The sequence below is a fragment of the Lynx canadensis genome, chromosome C2, assembly GCF_007474595.2.
Source record: "Lynx canadensis isolate LIC74 chromosome C2, mLynCan4.pri.v2, whole genome shotgun sequence".
NCBI lineage: Eukaryota > Metazoa > Chordata > Mammalia > Carnivora > Felidae > Lynx > Lynx canadensis.
In genome coordinates, this window is record NC_044311.2 from 27194422 (window position 1) to 27219099 (window position 24678).

Here is a 24678-nt window from a genome sequence, read left to right on the forward strand (position 1 = left end):
ACCTTGGCTGTACATTAGAATCATGAGGAGATTTCAAAAATCACAAGACCTGAGGCCCATCTCCAGAAAGTTTGATTTAATTGATCTGGATTTTTATCTGGACATCAGGAGTTTTGAATGCTCCCCAGGTGATTCTAATGTGTAGCCAGGGCTGAGAGCTGCATAAAAAAGTTGAATGGTTAGTGTGGAAGCAGAAAAATGGAGCCATAAAGGAAAACTTGGTCAGTGTGTATGGAGCACTGAGCAAAGATGAGGCCTGGACTGGAGAACGGGGAATTCTGGCTCTGGTGGTGGGTTAGGTTTTATGCTCAGGCCACCTCATTAGGTGCTATGATAATTACCTGGCCTGTTCTCCTTGCTCCGTGTGCAACTTCTGATTATAATTCAGCTCTCCACATATGCCTCTTCTAACAGAAAAAAATCTTCTGGCTAAACTGACATGAGCTCCCTGTTGACTTGGCAGCTGTAGCTCTCACTGCATGTGAATAAATTGGCATTCTAGATTATTTATTGGTTCCTTAACAGTTTGAAATTCACCAAGGCAATGATAGTCAGGAGTCTTTCCAAAAGCCATTATTGAGCCCCAAATCTGTGTCAGATATAATTCTAGAGAGTGTGGGGCAACAGAGATAATATAATATTTCTTTAATGAACCCGTCTGGTAGAATAAACAAATCATTTCTATCAATAGCAAAAGTACAAGCTAGATATGGTAAGTGTTGAGGGAAGGAGGTGGTTAAAGTCCTGTGCAAGTTAAGACTAGAGAGAAATGGACTATGGAGACCATGGAGGAGCTGGCATTATATTTGAACTTGAAGTATGGAAGGGATTTGGTCAAGGGAGATGGGGCAAGGACATTTTAGTTAAAGGGAATAATGTGATAAAAAGCTAAGAAGTAGAAAAGCATGGGCCATGATTTAAGAACCTAATACTTCACTTTTAATTATAATGTGTTTGCATTTCCTAATGTTAACAACTTATATACCCATTGTATAATAATCAAAACCAGGGTATTAATATTTTACCAGTTTTATTCCTAATGTCTTTGTCTGTTCCAGGGCCCAATCTAGGATCCTGCATTGTGTATAATTGTTGCATCTCCCTATTCCTTTCTTGTCGGTGACAGTTCCCTTTTCCAGCCTTGTTTTCTATGACCTTGATACTTTTGATGACTACTGGTAACTTATTTTGTAGAAGGCCTCTCAGTTTGTATTTGCCTGATGTTTTCTTGTGATTAGATTGAGGTTCTATATTCTGAGGAAGCACACAAGTGATGTGATGTCCTTCTCACTACATCATATTAAGATGATGCTAGTGCAGCTTATTACTGGTGATGTTAACTTTGACTGATTGAAGTTGTGTCTGCTGGATTTCTCCACTACGGTGTTACTATTTTCTTTTTTTGTAATGGATAAGTATCTTGGGAAAAATATTTTGAGACTATGCTAATATCCTGTTTTTCCTCAAACTTTCACCCACAGATTTTAGCATCTTTCAGTAAAGGTTGCCTGGAGTACTTTATACTGTGATATTTTGCAATGGTGATTATGTATTTCCCTCTTTCTATATTTACTAATTGGGATTCTCTTATAAGGAAGAGCTGTTCTACTGTCCCTTTCCCATTTATGTATTCACTTATTTATTTATATCAGCATGAACTCATGAATATTTATTTTATTCTATGAGTTATAACCCAATACTGTCATTTTTGTTTTGTTGTTCAAACTGTTCCAACTTTAGCTGTTGGGGTTCCTTCAGGTTGGCTCTTGTGTCCTCTTAACGTGCCCTTATCCTTTTTCAAGGAGAGGTAGATTCTTATTAATTAACTTTATTTTATAGATGAGGAAACAGGACCCCAGAGAGGTGGAGTGATTTTCTGGCAGTCACATGGCTAGAATATTGAATTTCATCTAGGGCAGAACGAGGACCAGGGGTATTGGGAAAATTGCTCCTTTTTTTTTTCTTTTACTTGGATCGCTCTAATTCCTTCCTTAATATTTAATAGAACCAACCAAATAGTCCATGGTTCCTACCTCCCCAAGCATGCAATTATCTACCTGTACATGGACATGAATTAGAAGACATTGGTTGTTTTATTGCTCATACCAACAATGTTAACCAAACATGTTTCAAATTGTGGCCCTAAGCACAAATTTCTACATAGCTACACTAATCAAGCCTATGTAAATTATACAAAATGAAAACTTCCCATTATAAGATGAACAAGATGTGGGAATCTAGAATATAGTTCTGGGCACAGGGACATAGCTTACAATACTGTACTGTATACCTGAAATTTGCCAAGAGAGTAGATCTCAAGTGCTCACACCACCACCAAAAAAAAAAAAAAAAAAAAAAAAAAAAAGATAACTATGTGAAGTGTTGGATGTGTCAGTTAACTTGAATGTGGTAATCCTCTCACAATTCATGTGTGTGAATTTTTCTTGGCTTTTTCTCACTTACACTCGGTATCTTTATCTTTGTTTTTATACATAAACACAAAAACACAAGTATATCAGTTTGTACACACATACATATTTTAATATGATGATGATGTTATTAAGTATTTTACGTCTCTCAGTAGGAGACTAGGTAGGGCTTGAAATAGTGGAAAGTGGGTGGACTTTGTCATTACACTGACTTGTGTTCAGATCTTGGTCTATTTCCTTAAGGAAGTTATTTCATTTCTGTGATCCTTTTCCTGCTATTAAGATAGTGTATCAACACCTCTTTTGTTAGTTTTTTTTAGGGATTTGAAATAATGAATATTGAAAAAATGGCTCTCGGAACCTTGCACCTAGTAGACTGCCAGTAATGGAAGTTGTTATTTATAATCATTCATTATTTCATTGTTGCTCCCCTCTCCCCTTTCCAGTTGTTTTCTGGAAGGCAGGCTCATTTTTAACTCTGAGTTTGACTTGTAACCTTTAGTATGATTCATGCCAGAAGGAGGAAACATGCAAATTCTTAAACACTAATGAGTCTGATAGCAACTTTCAAGCAAGTACTTGCCAAAGATTTATTTGTACCGTACAAAAGAAAATTTGAAATGTTCTCTTATGTTTCTTATTTATTTAAAACTATTTAAATAAACGAAGTAAGTAGGCTGAGTTTTAACAATCTTGAACTTCTAGTAAGTGTCAGTAGTGAATTTGGCAATGACATGTAGCAATCAGGCTTACTAGCTCTCAGCTCTCAGAGAGTCCTTGTAACTTCATAATACTGGATATGCGTTGAGTCTGCAATTAAAGAAAAATCTTTTTCTGTCCTTTTAAAGCCACTGCTTATTGTCCTGAAGCTCTGTCTGGGGCCACTAACATCCAAATTGTTTTGTTACAGTTGAGGGAGACTCGTAGGTTATTGATTATTGTGACATTGATTCATGACCATCTGTCTTAGTCCATTCAGGCTGCTATAACAATATACCATAGACCCGGTGGCTTATAAACAACATAAATTTATTTCTCACGGTTCTGAAGGCTGGAAGTCTGAAATCACGATTCCAGCAGATTCAATGTCTGGTGAAGACTGGATTCCTGGTTCATAAATGGTCATCTTCTTGCTGTGTCCTCACATGCTAGAAGAGGTGAGCGAGGGGTGTCTGGCTGGCTCAGTCGGTTAAGTGTCCAACTCTTGATTTCGGCTCAGGTCGTGATCTCATAGTTGGTTGTGAGATTGAGCCTCGTGTCAGGCTCTGGGCTGGGTGTGGAGCGTGCTTAAGATTCTTTCTTTTCCTGTCCCTCTGCTCCTCCCCGGCTTGTGTGTGTGTGCATGTGTGTATGCACACGCATGTGTGCCCACGTTCTCTTTCCCTCTCTCTCTCAAAGAAAAAAAGAAGAGGTGAGGGAGTTCTCTGGGGTCTCTTTTATAAAGACGCTAATTTTATTCATGAGGCCTCCACCCTTATGATCTAATCATATCCCAAAGTCCCCACCCCCTAATACTATCACACTGAGGTGGGGTAGGGTTTCTACATAAGTATTTTGGGGAGATACAAACATTCAGTCTATAGCACCATCCTTCCCAGTATGAGCTCCGGGTAGCCACATATCACGGCTGTCTTCAATGGCCTGCTTTCCTGGGATTGCTGCTGATTGAAAGAACTAAACATTATCTTTAGAAAGGTATATCCTATCAGGCCTCTCTGGTTTTTCTGGGCAGTTCCATCCTGGAGAAGGTAGGCCTTCCTGAATTTGCTCTGTGTCAGTTCTGTGGCAGTTAGGGAGGACTGTAAATCATGGGAGTGTTTGATTTTTAAAATAATTTTTTAATGTTTACTTATATATGGGAGAGAGAGAGAGACAGAGAGATAGAGTGTGAGCGGGGGAGGGGCAGAGAGAGGGGGACAGAATCTGAAGCAGACTCCAGGCTCTGAGCCCGACGCAGGGCTCAAGCTCACCAACCGTGAGATCATGACCTGAGCTCAAGTCAGACGCTTAACCCACTGAGCCATCCAAGCGGCCCAAGGGTCTGATTTTATATACCTGAACGGATCTACTCATGATTTTTAATTAATTAATCTGATTTGTTCTATTTACTTTCTTTGTTTAAGCCATGATATATTTTAACCTTTTAACAACAAAGTTAAAAAGTAAGGCCACTGAGGTGTGCCTGGCTGGTTCAGTCAGTGGAGAATGCAACTCTTGGTCTCAGGGTCATGGGTTCCAGCCCCATTTGGGTGTGGAGCCTACTTAAAATACAAATTAAAAAAAAAAAAGGAAGGCCACAAATTTTTACTTAAAATTGTTAATGTAAAAATTGAAAAGCAAAATTAGTTTTATTTAAAAGATGTGTCTTAATACACTAATACAAAGCAATTCATAAATCCATTAGAATTTACAGCGTTTGGGGTGTGGCTTTAACTGACATATGACTTTATATAAATATAAATATAAGTATTCAAAAATAGAATAATCCACTTCAAATAGTTTATTTTAAAAGCAACCCAGTGATTTATAGAAGAAAGCATTTCATGTCACTTGAGATAAAAATAAGTTCTATTTTATTTTTATTCATGTACATTTCTATCACCAGGAAGAACACTTACTCTAAAAGAATTTGGAAAAAGAAATTAGCAGCTAAACCCAGGAATTCTCATTTGTATTATCAAACTTGAACATCATGATACTACATGGCATTATTTAGTACCTATTTAGAAACCGAGTTTTCTTATTTTGCTTTTAAGAGCATGGTGTGGCCTACCATTTCCTCCACTTTTTTGCACTCCATTGCAGTGCACTTCCAAAATGCCAAGGGAATGTCTTCGGGTTCTACAACATAACGACAGATGATCTTCACACCCCCTCCACCTCCATTTATTGGTGTTTTTGAAAAAATATGTCATTATAAAAAGATTCTTATTCAGCCCTGTCCGAAGTACATCTTTTTCCTTTGGAATTTTTCAAACTGTTGGACCAAATGTTGCCTCTGATGGGTGAAATATTAAGTGTATGGCCCATTTGTGTTATTATCTAGCAACATTTGTTAAAATGTGGTCCATGGACTACCTGTCCCAGAGTCACTTAGGATGCTTGTTTAAAAATAGAGATTCTTTTGTCACCTCCAGACTTACTAAATCGGAGTGTCTGTTGATGCGGTCCAGGAATATGCATTTTAAACAAGAAACATGGATGATTCTGATGCCTGCTAAAATTTGAAGTCCACTGGAAGGATGTATTAGAAGCTTATTGAAAGGTGATGTGGAGTGTTAGAGAGCAGCATTGAAGATGTCAACCAAATGACTTAATAAGGAGCAACTTTTTAATTTTAAAATGAAGTAGGGCAGAACAGTTTTTCAAGCTCCTCCCAACCCTAGAATCCAGAGGTTATTTCATGCTTTGTATATGCTCTGGGCATTGCAGTTTTGTTGTATTCAGACTTCTGAGAATGTTCTACTTTGGCTTTTTAAACTGGTTGTAAGTGCTTCTGTTGAAGACTTAAAAAAACAGGGATTATTTTTTGTAATTAAATGCTTTTAGGATTTAAAACTTTTTAATGGGATCAAAGATGGAGTTTAGACACCGTATTTGAGTTGTTCTTCATTCCTTCAAGGTCTTGGCATTTCAAAGTCAATCTGATGTTGGCTAATTGGGCTGGGGGAGGGAGGAGAGGCCAGTAACCCAGCAAATGGTACATTTTGGGTTACAGATTTTCAAAACTTCAGAAGTTAACATCAAGGCTTTATTTGCAACTTTCAAGGGGTGATATTACTGAAAGAGCATTTTCTGTGAGCAATGTAGACTTGAGGCAACACTAATATTGGTTTAAGTAAAAGTCAATATTCTTCACTAAAGTTTTTCTTAGCAATAAAAGTCATCATTAAATATTTCTCAAAAAAAGTTGAGAAAACAATGAGCCTGCAGATAGTGTAATAAGAACTTAAACTGAGGTAAGACATTTTATCAAAAACATTTGATTGAAAGTCATAAATGCTTTCCATATTCATATTTCAAAATCCATCTGCTTCACAAAAAATATATTTCTTTGGTTGTGATATAAAAGCATAATTTTTTATCTTAATCTGTGAGGGACTTGATTACCTAATTTAAATCCTAAGAAAATAATCTACAGAGTATTTATTAAAGAACAAAGTACATACAAAGCAAATAATGTTTCTTAGAGATAAACGTACAAAATGAAAATTGTAGGGGTAGTAACTTGATGAGCATGAGGCCCAGCTCTCTGATTAATTTTTTGGTGTTCTATCTTCTTGTCAACTAAACAGGTTCCTTGCTTAATGTTAGGAACTGGTTCAGTTTTCCTTCTTATGGTTCTACTCAGAGAGCGAGGGGGAGCTTGATCCTTTTGACATTTCACTTTGAGGCCTACTATTGAAGGCCCTATTCTTTTTCTCTTTTTTAATAGTCTAAATATATATATATATATATATATATATATATATATATAGTCACCAGAAATCATATACGTGTGTGTGTGTGTGTGTGTGTGTGTATATGTATATGCATATACATATATACATATATATATATACATACATACATATAGTCACCAGAAATCGTGCACATACTTAATATCAATGCAGGAAACAAATAAGCAAGTTTCAGTTACCACTTGAGGAGAGAGCATTAGGAGGTAATTGTCAGACTAACAATAAATGTCACCCAGGGAGTGTGCTCCTGTCATGGCAAGATAACTCACAAAGGACATAATTCTACTCACAAAGAAAGCAATACCAAAGCTGATATAAATGTGTAAAACATTCACATTTATATAATTTATTTGGGATAAATTCTTGAAAGGAATGCTATTTTAACACATGAATTTTTCCAAATTTTAGTGTTATTACAATTGGGGTAGACAATTACATATGCAAAGTCTGTTTTCATAGGGACAATTGTACTTTTGTATGACCTTTCTAAAGTAAGAAACATTGGGTTGGATTATATTTCTATAAGGCAAGTTTTTCTTTTTTCTTTCCTTCTTCCTTCCTTCCTTCCTTCCTTCCTTCCTTCCTTCCTTCCTTCCTTCTACCCATCCATCCACCACTCCTCATCTGAAGCTATTAAGGAAGGACACAGCAACATATATAATTATCTTTCTGACAGTGGAGATATTTGATCATATTCAGAGAATCTAAATGGGATATTGAAAGGATATCTTGCTTTTTGTTTTAAAATTAGTATGTGGGGGTGTGGAGGTGTGCGTGTGAGAGAGAGAGAGGTTTTGCTAGAGTCCTCTTGGATAGAAGAGCCTGGATTGGAAATATATATATGCATTGGTAGCTTACCTTTCATCTGAAGGGCTTTCGTGTCTACTTCACAGGAAGTTGTAATATTCTATTGTCAAAAAATGTTTTGTGCAACTTATAGAAACCTTATGATAGTACAGCTTGTATGATCCAATAGAACTTTGATAAACTCTAGGATTAAAAAGAGAGGGATATAAAGAAAGGTAGGTTTGGAGAAAGAAGAAAATGATAGTCTTTTGACAAGGAGTCTAATATTCAATTCACTGTAGTTTTGAATTCCAACAAGCTTTGATCTCCTTAGCCCAGAAAATCCAGCAGGAAATTAAATGTGACCTAGGATACAAGCGGAAGGTTTGATATGCCCCTTCTCGTTTGTCATGCCCTTGTGTAAGGTGAGAATATGGGAGGCAAATTATTTGTATATTGCACTGAAAGGAAATAAAAAAATCATTACAAGCGAGTCGATTGGTTGACCTAATGTTGTTTGATTAGAAGTAATTTCCCTTTGGTTGTTTCTTTGCTTATAAATGCTTTTCCTTTGCATTTAACAATGAAAACTCTGTCAGGCATAGTCTGTAAGTAGCTTAATGTTTGGCCCTTATGTTCCTTAGGGACATGGATTGTACCTCTCTTCTCTCATGGGGCTGTGTTGTTGGCATATCCTAAACACTTGCATTTCACTCCTCCTTGTTTTCAGAGAAACACTTCCTGAATTGTTTTTAATTGTTCAGTGTTTTAAGGTGAAAGGGATCAGGTATAGGGCTTCTCTGAGAAAATTTAACATTTTGTGTATTCATTTCTATGGTAGTTGAAATACATTAATATTAGCACAATCAGAAAGGGCCTTATATCAGACTCTGCTAGGTAACTTTAGATGTTTGTCACTGTGATCATGATTCATTTTTGGCACTGAGGATTATTCTTCCTATCACCAGTGAGCAGTAGGACAGACTGACTAAATGTTTAAATGATGTGTTTGGACCCCACCTAGATCAACAGTTGCTGTATTCCTGGGGATTTTACTGTAGTTAAATAGACAAAAGGAGAGTTAAGTCATCCCAAACACATGTTAGTCTGGACATGCCAAACTGAAAAGAATCTGAACTCCAGCAGCCAGTGCCATATGCACAACATAAGGACTGATTTAGTTTCACCAAAACATCATCACTTGATATTAAATTAATAGCATTCATTTTAATTTTAGCATTCATTTTTAATTTTGGCTTTTTATTTTTACTTTGTATATATGTCAGGCTTCTATAGTTGTATAAAACTCTAAGCATAAGAAAAGTCATTCCTAGTTTTTCAACGTTTATTTATTTTTGGGACAGGGAGAGACAGAGCATGAACGGGGGAGGGGCAGAGAGAGAGGGAGACACAGAATCGGAAACAGGCTCCAGGCTCTGAGCCATCAGCCCAGAGCCTGATGCGGGGCTCGAACTCACGGACCGCGAGATCGTGACCTGGCTGAAGTCGGACGCTTAACCGACTGCGCCACCCAGGCGCCCCAAAGTCATTCCTAGTTTTATGTGGACACATGTAAATATGTGATGTAATGTAATGTAATACATTTTAGGTAATATTTAAGTAACATAATAAAATAAAACCTTTTAGAAGGGTTTTGTCCTTGAGTGATGTCAAAGATAAACACAGCGGGCATTACTTAAAGTGGTGAAAACAGTTTATGTGGTAACTGGCACTCAGGGAAAGAGCTGACCTCTTGTTGTTGTGCACATATTCTGATATGTGCAGAAGTGCCTGGACGATAAATAGTGAGACTGGAAGAAGGGAGAAAACAGTGGGAACCTGAACAGTCATGGAGGGGAAACACTGAGAAGGCAGGAAGGCAGTTGGTTCATATGTATCTGGGTTTGCTAACTGGCAGTAGTTGAAATTAGGTCCCTACCCTTCCACAGAAACCAGGAGACAGGGATCCCTATCTCGAGATGCGGGCAGGAACAAACAGTAAATTCTTTTGGCAGCTGTAAGTTTTCTTAGGCAGGCACTTTAAGGAAGACTAGGGTCATCCTGGGGATGTGGCCTTGAGCTATTAGAAGTGTGTTAGTATTTATTCAAGTCTTTATAAGCCAAGGGTGAGGCCTAGTTGAGAAGAGAGCTCAAAGGAGCCTGGCGAGAGTTCGGCCAAGGAGAGACTCTTTGTCAGTGATAGTTCAGAGTGGCAATGTGCCCTCACTTTCTTGTGATAAACAGTGATTGTTATATATTAATTATTGTAGAGAGAGCTTGATTTTAAAATCTTAACTGAAATAAAAACATGAAAAATTATGCTACTATGTTTCAGGGCCGAGACCTGGATTGTAAAATTCAGGAATATAAAGAAGCTGGAAAAACCTTTCCGGAAAGTCAGATAATCGAATGGTTTATCCAGCTGTTGCTAGGAGTTGACTACATGCATGAAAGGTATGTTCATTTGTTACTGAGGGACACGATTTTAAGTCATGTCTGAACCTGAAAAATGAATTTTGGGGGGTAGAATGAAAGGAAGCAATCATGAAAGGTAAATGACTGTAGTTAAACATCTGCAATATGCTTTCCTATGAAGAAACTGTTGAATGATGCAATATAAAAGATTTACTTGAATAGCCTTTTTTTGTTGTTGTTCTAGAAATCAAGTTGGCCTTGAATACAAGACAGAAATTTGTATTAAACACATTCTCATTTATCTGATCATCTCCTGTGTTTACAAGTGATTCTCAGATACCTTTAGCATGCTATGAATTTATTATATTTTACAACAGGCTTGAACTATAAATACCTAGCATGCTCTAAATGAATTGCACAATCAACTTAGAATGTGTCAGTGCACAAGTTAGCTGTGTTCACATCCCAGCATGAGCTGAGTAATTGAGGCAAAAGTTATTCTTGGGACTTAGAGAGATAAATATTTAGACCAAGTCAGTTTTGATGTGAAATATCTGATACAGAAGGTCAAAATATGTTTTATGAGTTCAGTTGTCTGTAACTTGCAATTATAATCTCTGCCTTAACATGTATTTTAAAACTTTTAATTATATTTCTTATATGTCAAAAGTAATCATTTTTGGATGTTTTATAGATATACAAAATGGCATGACCACATTTGAAAAGAGGAACACACATAGACAAAAGCAGATACTCGGAGTTGTCCCTGTTAGCCTTCAACTTAGCACTGGGTGGAACATGTGATAACATTCTTGAACAAAGGTTGAAATTTATAGAATACATCAAGGTCTGGCTACACATGGATGTCAGATAGCTCACATGTGTTTCCTATGGTTTCTAGATGCATAAAAAGTGACCAGATTATACTGAGCTTTGCCATGTATCTTCTAAACACATGCTCGACACTGGGTGTTGTATGGAAACCAATTTGACAATAAATTTCATAGGAGAAAAAAGAAAATACAGAGGTAGAAAACAAAACAAAAAAAAATAAACACATGCTCGATGATACAAATAGCTATTGATTTATTGACAACTCATAAAAATTTTCTGAATGATGTTAAACTTTCCTAAGAAACAATGATAAAAGAATATCAAATAATATTTTAATAAACTACCCAAAGCTGCTGAATGTAGACATATGTGTATACAGTTGTATTGGTATTTCTTTTCTTTTCTTTACTATTCCATGCATATTTGTTAGCTTATACATAAGGAAATATGTATATGTCACATATGTATATGTCATCTTCACATATAAAAGTGACAACCTTTATGTTCTCTGAGCAAAATATAAAACTGAAATCTGGTTGATTTAGTAATCCAAATATTTGCAATATGTTTGGTGTGGTTACTAGTAAATGAGTTAATAGTAAATGATTTTAAAATAGTCCTTCAAAGAGAGGATTTAAATTTTTTTTGAATCCTTCAACATTTTAAGAAAGTTATTAAATGGAGCTAAATGTTTGGATATTTGTGTGTCTGTGTTCCTGAAATAACCATCCTTTGTGATTCAGATAACAAATTGTGGTGTTTATTTATTGTTACCATAACCAACCATTGTAAAGTTTTTCTGCATAGACAGAAATTTAAATTTTATTCTTAGGTTCATTTATTCATGTATTAAACAGAGATGAATTAAAAATAAGACCTAACCTTAAAAACTGTTAGCAAACTAGCAGAGATAAAGCATGTACCCAAATAACTATAAACCCTGTAACAAGTGGATGTATCAGATGCAGAGTCTCTGCTACATCCTGCATCATGGCCCTGGGCAAGCTGCTTAACCTCTCTGAGCCTTTGTTTTCTCATTTATAAAATAGGAATAATGATGGGACTCTCCCTACTTGCTTATAGGACTGTAATATTCACTGAGATGTTACACATTTTAAAAGTTTGCAGTCTGTTAAGCACTCTGTAAATGTTGTTGTTTGTGGTTGTAATTTATATAGAAATGAAAGCATAGTCACCAGAAGGGCTAAAAAAAATGCTGACAATAATAGTGCTGACAAGGATGTGGAGCTACTGGAACTCTCTTACATTGCTGGTATAATCACTTTAGAAAAAACCTAAACACTCAAATACCCTGTGATCCAGTAATTCTGTTCCTGAGATGAGAAATGAGTTCCTGTGTCCAACAAAAGACATGTACAAAATATCCATAGAAGCCTTAATTGTAATAGCAAAACACTGAGAAATCTCCATTTATAATAGAATGGTTGAATAAATTGTGGTATAGTCTTATGATGGAATACTACTCTGCAGTAAAAGAAGGACATACAACTGATTTGCATGACCTGGATGAATCTGAGAGATGTGATGTTGGGTGAAAGAAGCCAGATGCAAAAGAGTGCATCTTCTATGGCTCCATTTATATGAAATTTAAAAAAAAAAAGGCAGTCTTAGAATAGAGATTACCCTTTGAAGGGGATTTTGACTGGAACGGGGCACAAAGAAATTTCTTGGATGCTGCAATTGTTCTATATCTTGACCCAAGTGGATGATTACAAGGATGATAAATTCATCAAGTTAAAGATTTATGCATTTTAATGTAAATTATACTCTAATTCAAAACAAGTGATAAGAGTGCCAAAAAGAGTACAGTCTAAATGCTAAAGTATATCAGAAAAGGGATAATGTTTCTGCTTGGGAGAATCAATGAAGGTCTTGGAAGAAGTGATATTTGACCCAATGTAGGTTTTGAATAAAGTGAAAGATGAGTCAGAGCTTTCCAGATTTAGGGACCAGAGTTGGAAAAGGCACAGATGTGGGAACTCATGGTACTTTTAGAGTGAATGATGAGTAGGTCAGTTGGAATGGCTCTTGGGATACATGGATGAAGTTGTGAGGAATGGTAGGTTGACATCAAGTTGTAGAGGGCTTTATTTTGTACTATAGACAATGATGCCACAGAATCCTTTTGAGTGGAACTATGATCAGAGCTTCAGGAAGACTGGGTAATAAATTATAGAGAGGAGAGAGGGGAACTCAGAATATCAGTCTGGAACCTTTTATAATATCTATGCATGTGGTTGTATGACCTGAAACAATATGGCAGTAGTGGGCAGGACATGGAAGGATGAGAGTTAACTTGATAAGTTCAAATGACTCGGCTTGAAATTATGTGGATATGTCAGATTGATAAGAGAAGGTCAAGGATGAACCCAAGTTTCATCACCCAAAGAGGCAAGTGAGAAGTTGGAAAGATAGGTTTGAAGTAATGGTGCTGAGTTTAATAGTGAATATCCTGGGTGAAATCTGGAGAGAGATTGAGAAAGGAAAGGTGGGAGATAGAGTGAGTGGAAGGAAGACAGGGAGGGTGGAAGGGTGAGAGGGAGGGAGGGAGAGAGACAGAGAAGAAGGAAGGAAGGAAGGAAGGAAGGAAGGAAGGAAGGAAGGAAGGAATGGAGGGAGGGAGGGGAGGAAGGAAGGAAGGAAGGAAGGAAGGAAGGAAGGAAGGAAGGAAGTGATGGAGGGAAGGAGGAAGGAAAGAAAGAAGGAAGGAAAGAAGGAAGGAAGTTAGAATTGAGGTCCTAGATATTGGGGAAACACCAAAACTTGTCTGAATTCCCCCAATATCAGAGCCTTGAAACAAAAAATGGAGTGTAAGAAGTTTATCTAGAGGGTGATTTCATGAAACAGAGCCAATGAGTGGGGAGAGTGAGGGAGACAGGGAAGTGAGAAAAGCCATACAGGGCATATTATTCAGCTGGTTGCTGCTGTGGGAAGAGGGACGTAGAGGCAACATTCTTCTATGTGTTTTAGGTTTGGGTTCCTCTTTTTGCATTCTTTTAGAACATTTATGAAAATTCTTGCCCACATATAACAATTCTCTAACATTATTATGAATTTCCTCTTGAAAATTCCTCATATTTCTGGGAGTTTTGGGTGGAAAAGTGAGGCAGTTATTACTATCTTGATCCAATCTCTAGACTAGTTTTTTGTGGGTATTTCTGAGTATAATTGACATGCAGTGTTACATTAGCTCCAGATGTACAATATAGTGATTCCACAAGTATATGCATTATACTATATTCACCATAAGCAACCTCTAGAATAGTTTTTAAATGGAGAAATGCTATATGTTATTCCTGATCACAAATCTATAATCTACATTTCAAAATATTTAATTTGTATAGGTCTAAATATGTCTCCTATAGAAAATAAACTATCCCGTGGACAACCTAGAAGAAATGGATAAATTCCTAGAAACCTGTAACCTACCAAAACTGAAGCAGGAAGAAATAGAAAATTTGAACAGACCAATTACCTGCAATGAAATTGAATCAGTAGTAAAAAAAAAAAAACAAACAAAAAAAAAACTCCAAACAAATAAAATTCCATGACCAAATAGCTTCACAGATGAATTTTACCAAACATTTAAAGAAGAGTTAATACCTATTCTTCTCAAACTTTTCCAAGGAATAGAAGAGGAAGGAAAATTTCCAAATTCATTCTATTAGACCAGCATTACCCTGATACCAAAACCAGATAAAGACACAACAACAAAAAAAGAACTATAGGCCACTATTTCTCATGACCATAGATGCAAAAAACCTCAGCAAAATGTTATCAGACTGAATCCAACAATACATTAAAAAATTATTCATCATGATCAAGTGGGATTTATTCTTGGGTTACAAAGGTGATTCAATATTTGCAAATTAATCAATGTGATACATCACATCAGTAAGAGAAAGGATAGAAACTATATGATCATTTCAGTAGATGCAAAAAAAGCATTTGACAAAGCACAATATCCATTGATAAAAATCCTTAACAAAGTAGGCTTAGAGGGAACATACCTCAACCTTATATGAAAAACACAGCTAACATCATACTCCGTGGGGAAGAACTGAGTGCCTCATAAGATCAGGAACAAGACAAAGATGTCCACTCTCACCACTTTCATTCAACATAGTACTGGCAGTCTTAGCCACAGCCATCAGACAAAAAAAATAAAAAAGAAAAAGGGAATGACATCCATGTTGTTAAGGAAGAAATAAAACTTTCACTATTTGCAGGTAACATGATAACTATATTTAGAATACCCAAAAGATTCTACTAGAAACTGCTAAAACTGATAAACAAATTCAATAAAGTCATAGGATACAAAGTCAATGTACAGATCTGTTACATTTCTATACACCAATAATGAAGCAGCAGAGAGATTAAGAAAACAATCCCATTTACAATTGAGCCAAAAATAATAAAATAACTAAGGGTAAACCTAACCAAAGAGATGAGAGTTAGGTTTCAGAGTACAGGTAGGTACTCTGAAAACTATGAAAACATTGATGGGAGAAATTGAAGATGATACAAAGAAATGGAAAGACATTCCATTTCCATGGGTTGGAAAAACAAAATATTATTAAAAGGTGTGTACTACGCTTCCAAAACTCAATCAGGAGGAAATAGAAAGCTTGAACAGACCCATAAACAGCGAAGAAATTGAATCAGTCATCAAAAATCTCCCAACAAATAAGAGTCCAGGACCAGATGGCTTCCCAGGGGAGTTCTACCAGACGTTTAAAGCAGAGATAATACCTATCCTTCTCAAGCTGTTCCAAAAAATAGAAAGGGAAGGAAAACTTCCAGACGCATTCTATGAAGCCAGCATTACTTTGATTCCTAACCCAGACAGAGACTCAGTAAAAAAAGAGAACTACAGGCCAATATCCCTGATGAATATGGATGCAAAAATTCTCAATAAGATACTAGCAAATCGAATTCAACAGCATATAAAAAGAATTATTCACCATGATCAAGTGGGATTCATTCCTGGGATGCAGGGCTGGTTCAACATTCGCAAATGAATCAACGTGATACATCACATTAATAAAAGAAAAGATAAGAACCATATGATCCTGTCAATCGATGCAGAAAAGGCCTTTGACAAAACTCAGCACCCTTTCTTAATAAAAACCCTCGAGAAAGTCAGGATAGAAGGAACATACTTAAACATCATCAAAGCCATTTATGAAAAGCCCACAGCTAACATCATCCTCAATGGGGAAAAACTGAGAGCCTTTTCTGAGATCAGGAACACGACAGGGATGTCCACTCTCACCGCTGTTGTTTAACATAGTGTTGGAAGTTCTAGCATCAGCAATCAGACAACAAAAGGAAATCAAAGGCATCCAAACTGGCAAAGATGAAGTTAAGCTTTCACTTTTTGCAGATGACATGATATTATACATGGAAAATCTGATAGACTCCACCAAAAGTCTGCTAGAACTGATACATGAATTCAGCAAAGTTGCAGGATACAAAATCAATGTACAGAAATCAGTTGCATTTATACACTAATAATGAAGCAACACAAAGACAAATAAAGAAACTGATCCCATTCACAATTGCACCAAGAAGCATAAAATACCTAGAATAAATCTAACCAAAGATGTAAAAGATCTGTATGCTGAAAAGTATAGAAAACTTATGAAGGAAATTGAAGAAGATATAAAGGAATGGAAACACATTCTGTGCTCATGGATTGGGAGAATAAATATTGTCAAAATGTCAATACTACCCAAAGCTATCTACACATTCAATGCAATCCCAATCAAAATGGCACCAGCATTCTTCTCAAAACTAGAACAAGCAATCCTAAAATTCATATGGAACCACAAAAGGCCCCGAATAGCCAAAGTAATTTTGAAAAAGAAGACCAAAGCAGGAGGCATCACAATCCCAGACTTCAACCTCTACTACAAAGCTGTAATCATCAAGACAGCAGGGTATTGGCACAAAAACAGACACATAGACCAATGGAATAGAATAGAAACCCCAGAACTAGACCCACAAACGTATGGCCAACTCATCTTTGACAAAGCAGGAAAGAACATCCAATGGAAAAAAGACAGTCTCTTTAACAAATGGTGCTGGGAGAACTGGACAGCAACATGCAGAAGATTGAAACTAGACCACTTTCTCACACCATTCACAAAAATAAACTCAAAATGGATAAAGGACCTAAATGTGAGACAGGAAACCATCAAAACCCTAGAGGAGAAAGCAGGATAAGACCTCTCTGACCTCAGTCGTAGCAATTTCTTACTTGACACATCCCCAAAGGCAAGGGAATTAAAAGCAGAAATGAACTACTAGGACCTTATGAAGATAAAAAGCTTCTGCACAGCAAAGGAAACAACCAACAAAACTAAAAGGCAACCAACGAATGGGAAAAGATATTTGCAAATGACATATCGGACAAAGGGCTAGTATCCAAAATCTATAAAGAGCTCACCAAACTCCACACCCGAAAAACAAATAACCCAGTGAAGAAATGGGCAGAAAACATGAATAGACACTTCTCTAAAGAAGACATCGGGATGGCCAACAGGCACATGAAAAGATGCTCAATGTCGCTCCTCATCAGGGAAATACAAATCAAAACCACACTCAGATATCACCTCACGCCAGTCAGAGTGGCCAACATGAACAAATCAGGAGACTATAGATGCTGGAGAGGATGTGGAGAAACGGGAACCCTCTTGCACTGTTGGTGGGAATGCAAATTGGTGCAGCCACTCTGGAAAATAGTGTGGAGGTTCCTCAAAGAATTAAAAATAGACCTACCCTATGACCCAGCAATAGCACTGCTAGGAATTTACCCAAGGGATACAGGAGTGCTGATGCATAGGGGCACTTGTACCCCAATGTTTATAGCAGCACTCTCAACAATAGCCAAATTATGGAAAGAGCCTAAATGTCCATCAACTGACGAATGGATAAAGAAATTGTGGTTTATATACACAATGGAGTACTACGTGGCAATGAGAAAGAATGAAATATGGCCCTTTGTAGCAACATGGATGGAACTGGAGAGTGTGATGCTAAGTGAAATAAGCCATACAGAGAAAGACAGATACCATATGGTTTCACTCTTATGTGGATCCTGAAAAACTTAACAGACACCCATGGGGGAACGGAAGGAAAAAAAAAAAAAAAAAGAGGTTAGAGTGGGAGAGAGCCAAAGCATAAGAGACTCTTAAAAACTGAGAACAAACTGAGGGTTGATGGGGGGTGGGCGGAAGGAGTGAGTGGGTGATGGGTATTGAGGAGGGCACCTTTTGGGATGAGCACTGGGTGTTGTATGGAAACCAATTTGACAATAAATTTCATATATTGAAAAAATATAAAAAAAAAAATAAAAGGTGTGTACTGTCCAAAGCAGTCTACAATTTTTTTTAACATGTATTTATTTTTGAGACAGAGAGAGAGCATTAACAGGGGAGGGTCAGAGAAAGAGGGAGACACAGAATTTGAAACAGTCTCCAGGCTCTGAGCTGTCAGCACAGAGCCCGACACGGGGCCCGAACCCACAGACCGCGAGATCATGACCTGAGCCGAAGTCGGACGCTTAACAGACTGAGCCACCCAGGTGCCCCAGCAGTCTACAAATTTAATGCAATCCCTATCAAACTACAAACATCATTTTTCACAGAACTACAACAAACAGTTTAAAATTTGTGTGGAACCACAGAAGACCCCAAATAGCCAAAACAATCTTGAAAAAGAAAAAAAAGCTGGAGATATTCCAGACTTCAAGTTATATTACAAAGCTGTAGTAATCAAAACAATATGGTACTGGCACATAACATACATAGACACATAGATCAATAGAACAGAACAGAATTCCCAGAAATAAACCCACAATTATATGGTCAATTAATCTTTAACAAAGAAGGAAAGAATATGTAAGGGGAAAAAGACAGTGTCTTCATTTTTTTAACTTGTTTTACTTTTTATTTTTTTAAATTTACATCCAAATTAGTATATAGTGCAACAGTGATTTCAGGAGTAGATTCCTTAGTGCCCCTTACCCATTTAGCCCATCCCCCCTCCCAAAATCCCTCCAGTAACCCTCAGTTTGTTCTCCATATTTATGAGTCTCTTCTGTTTTGTATCCCTCCCTGTTTTTATATTATTTTTGTTTCCCTTCCCTTGTGTTCATCTGTTTTGTCTCTTAAAGGCCTCACATGAGTGAAGTCATATGATTTTTCTCTTTCTCTGACTAATTTCACTTAGCATAATACCCTCCAGTTCCATGCACATAGTTGCAATTGGCAAGATTTCATTCTTTTTGATTGCCGAGTCATACTCCATTGTATATATACACCACATCTTCTTTATCCATTCATCCATGGATGGACATTTGGGCTCTTTCCATACTTTGGCTATTGTTAGTGCTGCTATAAACATGGGGGTGCATGTGTCCCTTCGAAACAGCACACCAGTATCCCGTGAATAAATGCCTAGTAGTGCAATTGCTGGGTTGTAGGGTAGCTCTATGTTTAGCTTTTTGAGGAACCTCCATACTGTTTTCCAGAGTGGCTGCACCAGCTTGCATTCCCACCAACAATACAAAAGAGATCCTCTTTCTCTGCATCCTCTCCAGTATCTGTTGTTGCCTGAGTTGTTAATGTTAGCCATTCTGACAGGTGTGAGGGGGTATCTCACTGTGGTTTTGATTTGTATTTCCCTGATGATGAGTGATGTTGAGCATTTTCTCATGTGTCGGTTGGCCATCTGGATGTCTTCTTTGGAGAAGTGTCTATTCATGAAAGACAGTGTCTTCAAGTGGTCTTGGAAAAGTTGGACAGTGACATGTAAAAGAATGAAGTTGGACCACTTTCTTACACAATACACAAAAATAAACTCAACATGGATTAAGGATCTAATCGTGATACCTGAAACCATAAAAATCCTAGAAGAAAGCACAGCCAGTAATTTCTCTGGCATCAGCTGTAACAACATATTTCCAGATATGTCTCCTGGGGCAAGGGAAACAAAAGCAAAAATAAACTATTGGGACCACATCAAAATAAAAAGCTTCTGCACAGCAAAGGAAACAATCAACAAAACTAAAAGACAACCTATGGAATGGGAGAACATATTTGCCTATGACATATCTGATAAAGGTTGGTATCCAAAATATATAAAGAACTTATACAACTCAACACCCCAAAACCAATAATTAAAAAATGGGCAGCAGACATGAACAGACATTTCTCCAAAGACATACAGATGACCAACAGACACATGAAAAGATGCTCAACATCACTCATCATCAGGGAAATGAAAATCAAAACTACTATGAGATTTCGCCTCAGAAGTGGCTAAAATCAAAAACTTAAGAAACGGGAAGCGTTGGCAAGGATGTGGAGAAAAAGGAACCCTTGTGCACTGTTGGTGGGAATGCAAACTGGTGCAGCTACTGTGGAAAACAATATGGAGGTTCCTCAAAAAATTAAATATAGAACTACCCTATGATCCAGTAATCGCACTACTGGGTATTTACCCAAAGAATAAAAAAATGCTAATTTAAAGGGATACATGCATCCCTATGTTTATTTCAGCATTATTTACAATAGCCAAATTATGGAAGCAACCTAAGTGTTGTTTAGATACATAAATGGATAAAGAAGATGTGGTGTGACACACACCATTCATTTATGTACCTAAACAACACTTAGGTTGCAACACTTAGGTTGTGTGTGTGTATATATATATATATGTATGTATGTATATATATATACATGTGTATATGTGTGTATATATGTACATATATACACACATATACACATGTATTTGTATATATATACATATATACATACATACATATATGTACATATATACACACATATACACATGTATATGTATATATACATATATACATATATACATACATATACATGTGTTTATGTGTATATATATACATATATATGTGTGTATGTATATATATATATATATATATATATATATATATATATATAAAGGAACACTATTCTGCCGTACAAAAGAATGAAATCTTGCCATTTGTATCAACATGGATGGATCTAGACAGTATAATGCTAATGAAATAAGCCAGTGAGAGAAAGACAGGTCTCATACGATCTCACTCATATGTGGAATTTAAGAAACTAAACAAATGAGCAAAGGCAAAAAACAAACAAACAAACAGAAAGAAAGAAGAACAAGAGAGAGAAACCACGAAACATAGTCTTAACTATAGAGAACAGATTGTTACCAGAGGGGAGATGGTGGCAGGATGGGTGAAATAGGTGATGGGGATTAAGAGTACACGTATCTTGATGAACACTGGGTAACACATGGAATTGTTGAATCACTGAATGATTCTTTTTTTTTTTTCCCAAAAGAATGATTCTATTAGCACCTAGCTTAGACACTTTGAAATAGTGATGTAAAAAGCTAAGGGTATTCACAGTTTACTGAAAGCTACCTTGAGAATATGACACTGAAAGTCTCCCTGCTGAAGGAGGTCTTACTGTCTGAATAAAAACCTCCAATTTCAGTGGCTTACAACAATCTCTGACTCATGTTGCATGTTGGCAGCCACATAGGAGGTGCAAGTCAGCTCTACCTGCCCTCCCGTTCCAGTATCAAGGCTGAAGGAGCAGCTCCCCTGTGAGACAAGCTTTTCTCACAGCAATGGGAAAGCCAGAGACTCAGCAGAAACACACAATGCTCTTAAAGGTTTTTGTTTTGTTTTGTTTTTAATGTTTACTTATTTTTGAGAAAGAGGGAGAGAGAGAGAGAGAGAGAGAGAGAGAGAGAGAGAGAGAGAGACAAAGAATGGGGGAGGGTCAGAGAGAGAGGGAGATAGACCAGGCTCCATGCTGATAGCAGAGAGCCTGACACAGGGCTCGGACTCAGGAATTGCAAGATCATGACCTGAGCCAGAGTCCAACACTTAACTGACTGAGCCACCCAGTCGCCTTGGCAGTTAAAGGTTCTCCTCAGACTTGACAGTCACCCCTATTGATAAAGCAAGTTTCATGATCAAACCCAATGTCAGAAGAGTGGTGGAGTCTATTCCTCCCAAAGGGGACTCAGGGCAAGCCACAAGAGGTGTGACTATTTGGGAGCAAGAGTACAGCCTACCACAATGCTTCATTGTGCTTCTTTCAAATCATAGCCAATAAAAATAGGTCTACAAAACATTGTTCCAACCTTTTCCTTATATGGTATATAGTATATATTAAAATGTATTTTGAAAATGACATAGATTGCTTATGAATGAGTTAGGAAGATTACCTTGGGAAAAACACATGTGAGGAAGTTAGGTTTGGCTCCTTTGTTGAAAATGCCTTGCATATTATTTTAGTGCAGGTGATGGTTACTTTTATGTGTCAACTTGAGTGGGCCATGCATGGGTATCCAGATTAAATATTGTTTCTGGGTGTGTCTGTGAGGGTGTTTCTGATGAGATTAGTATTTCAATCAGTGAACTCATTAGATTGCCCTTGCCAATGTGGTTGGCCCCCACCCAATCCCTTGGGGGCCTAAATAGAACAAAAGGCAGAGGAAGGAGGAATTTTCCCCCTTTTCCTGTGTCCTCAGACTGAGACTTAGACAGTCAATTCCCTATGGTTCTCAGGTCTTTAGACTCAGACTGAGTTATACTACCAGCCTTCCTGGGTTTTCAGTTTGCAGGTCGTGGAATTACTCAGCGTCCATAATTGTGTTAGCCAATTTCTCATTATAAATCTCCATATCTATCTATATCTGTATCTTTCATCTATATCTTTATTGGTTCTGTTTCTCTGGAGAACCCTGACTAATACAGTGCATCAGCAGAGGAGATAAAGAAGACCCAGGAAAAACTAAGAAAAGTGAGGTTAACAGAAGAAATGAAGATTTTGTTTACTCCTTTGGAGCTGTCCTGTACTTATTTTAATTTGGTGTATTTATAAATTTGTAATATGCTAAATCTATAGCATATGGCATGAACACTCATAAATAATGATGCTAAGAGCTGAGAATATTCACAGTTCACTAAAAGCTATCTTGAGAATGTAGCACTAAAACTTATTCTTCCCAGTGGGCCCGCACCTCTGCCTCACAAAGGGATGGAAGTTTTTTAAAGGTGTGTGTGTTCTGAGGCTGCTTGCCAACTATCTCAAGTTTCCATAGGCTAGTCCAGTATTTGAGGGGCTTTGGAACTTTGAATTATCCTCTCTCTGAAAGTGTAGTCCTGTAGCCTTTCTTCTCTTTGGTCCAATTAATTGGCTAATGTTTGAAACATCATCTTCTCTGGATGCCACAGCAGAACTGGGCATAAGAGAGCTTCGTGGGGGCAGAGACTGTGTCTTGCTCATCTCCCCCCCCACCAGTGCTAATACGGAAACCACTAAACAAAACAAACAAACCAAAGAAAACCCCAAACTCGTTCCTCTTGAAGAGGGAGGAGTCCAGTTATCCTAGAATTTTTAGGATGAAGGACAGAGTAGCCTCTCTGCAGAGAGCCTCTTTGGTGGTGATCTTGAGACCTTGATGATTTTGGTGCTTTCACAGTGGAGGAGAGAGTGGAGTGGGGCGGGGGTGGAAGGGGGCATTTTCCCTAAGGTGACTGCCTCATCACCTGGCAGCCCACACAGTTTCCCTGCCAGCTTGGTGTGAGGTATTGTGTTGGAATGGCTAAATATTCCCTGAGAGGTGGCACCAGGAATTCATTTTTTAAAAAAAATTTTTTTAACGTTTATTTATTTTTGAGACAGACAGAGACAGAGCATGAACGGGGGAGGGGCAGAGAGAGAGGGAGACACAGAATCAGAAGCAGGCTCCAGGCTCTGAGCCATCAGCCCAGAGCCCGACGCAGGGCTCGAACTCACGGACCGCGAGATCGTGACCTGGGCTGAAGTCGGACGTCTAACCGACTGAGCCACCCAGGCGCCCCAGGAATTCATTTTTAATGTAATGAGCCTCCCAAGAAAAATCTGGAAATCCAGGTTGGTAAATATGATGGGGGATGGTGGTATGCTACCCCAAGTTTGAAGATGAAAAAGCAGTAGGAAACTGTGGTGTTTGTGTTGTGATTCCTACTTTCTCCTGGTTCCTACTTCTTGAGGATGTCCTGAGGTCACTTTATTCAAGGAGACCCCCATCCCCATCCCAGTGCCAGGTGTATGCAGCTCCTGCTGTGTTGGCAGTAGCCAGGTTTGAAGGAGGCCTAACTCCACCCCTCGCTTACAACACAGAGGAATCGTCCTGGTCTTGAGGGCCTATAGTACCAGTGAGAAAGCCAGGCAGGTGCCTCAGAGTCTAGGATAGATGCCACATGGCAGAGACCAGCGTTGGGGGCCTCCTGAGCCATGCATCACCAAGGAGTCACTGTTTGTGCCAGTACCTTTGTCAGGAAGAGTTTGTGATCTACCCTGAGATCCTACCAGATGGAGAGGGAGCTGAGGTTTCAGAAACTATGAAGATAAGATTTTAAGTGGAGATGAAGGTTAAATTGTGCCTACCTTCTCCACAGTCCTATCCTGGGTTGAGAGCCTGAGAAACACCTACTGCATCTACCTTCACAGACTGTTCTTCATTCTCCTGTGGTCCTGGAGGCAGAAAATGACCTGATGGAGGAGACAGAGGCAGGAGCTCTGCCATGTATCTGAGCACAAGTGTCATCTAATTTTGCCCAGTCCCTTATCTCTCTTGAGGATCATGAAACTTAGAAATGAGAGGGACCCACCACTCTTAGAGACATGGTATGGGACATATGATGT

At 37.9% G+C, this 24678-nt stretch overlaps 1 protein-coding gene across 3 annotated transcripts in view; it reads left to right on the forward strand.

The window, feature by feature from the left end:
- NEK11 (NIMA related kinase 11) overlaps nt 1-24678 on the forward strand; it is a 269267-nt gene that overhangs the window by 50629 nt on the left and 193960 nt on the right. For all 3 annotated transcript variants that reach the window (XM_030330176.1, XM_030330179.1, XM_032594670.1), the window contains one exon: nt 10011-10129. In XM_030330176.1, the coding sequence (XP_030186036.1) occupies nt 10011-10129 (119 nt within the window). The remainder of the gene's footprint in view (nt 1-10010; nt 10130-24678) is intronic.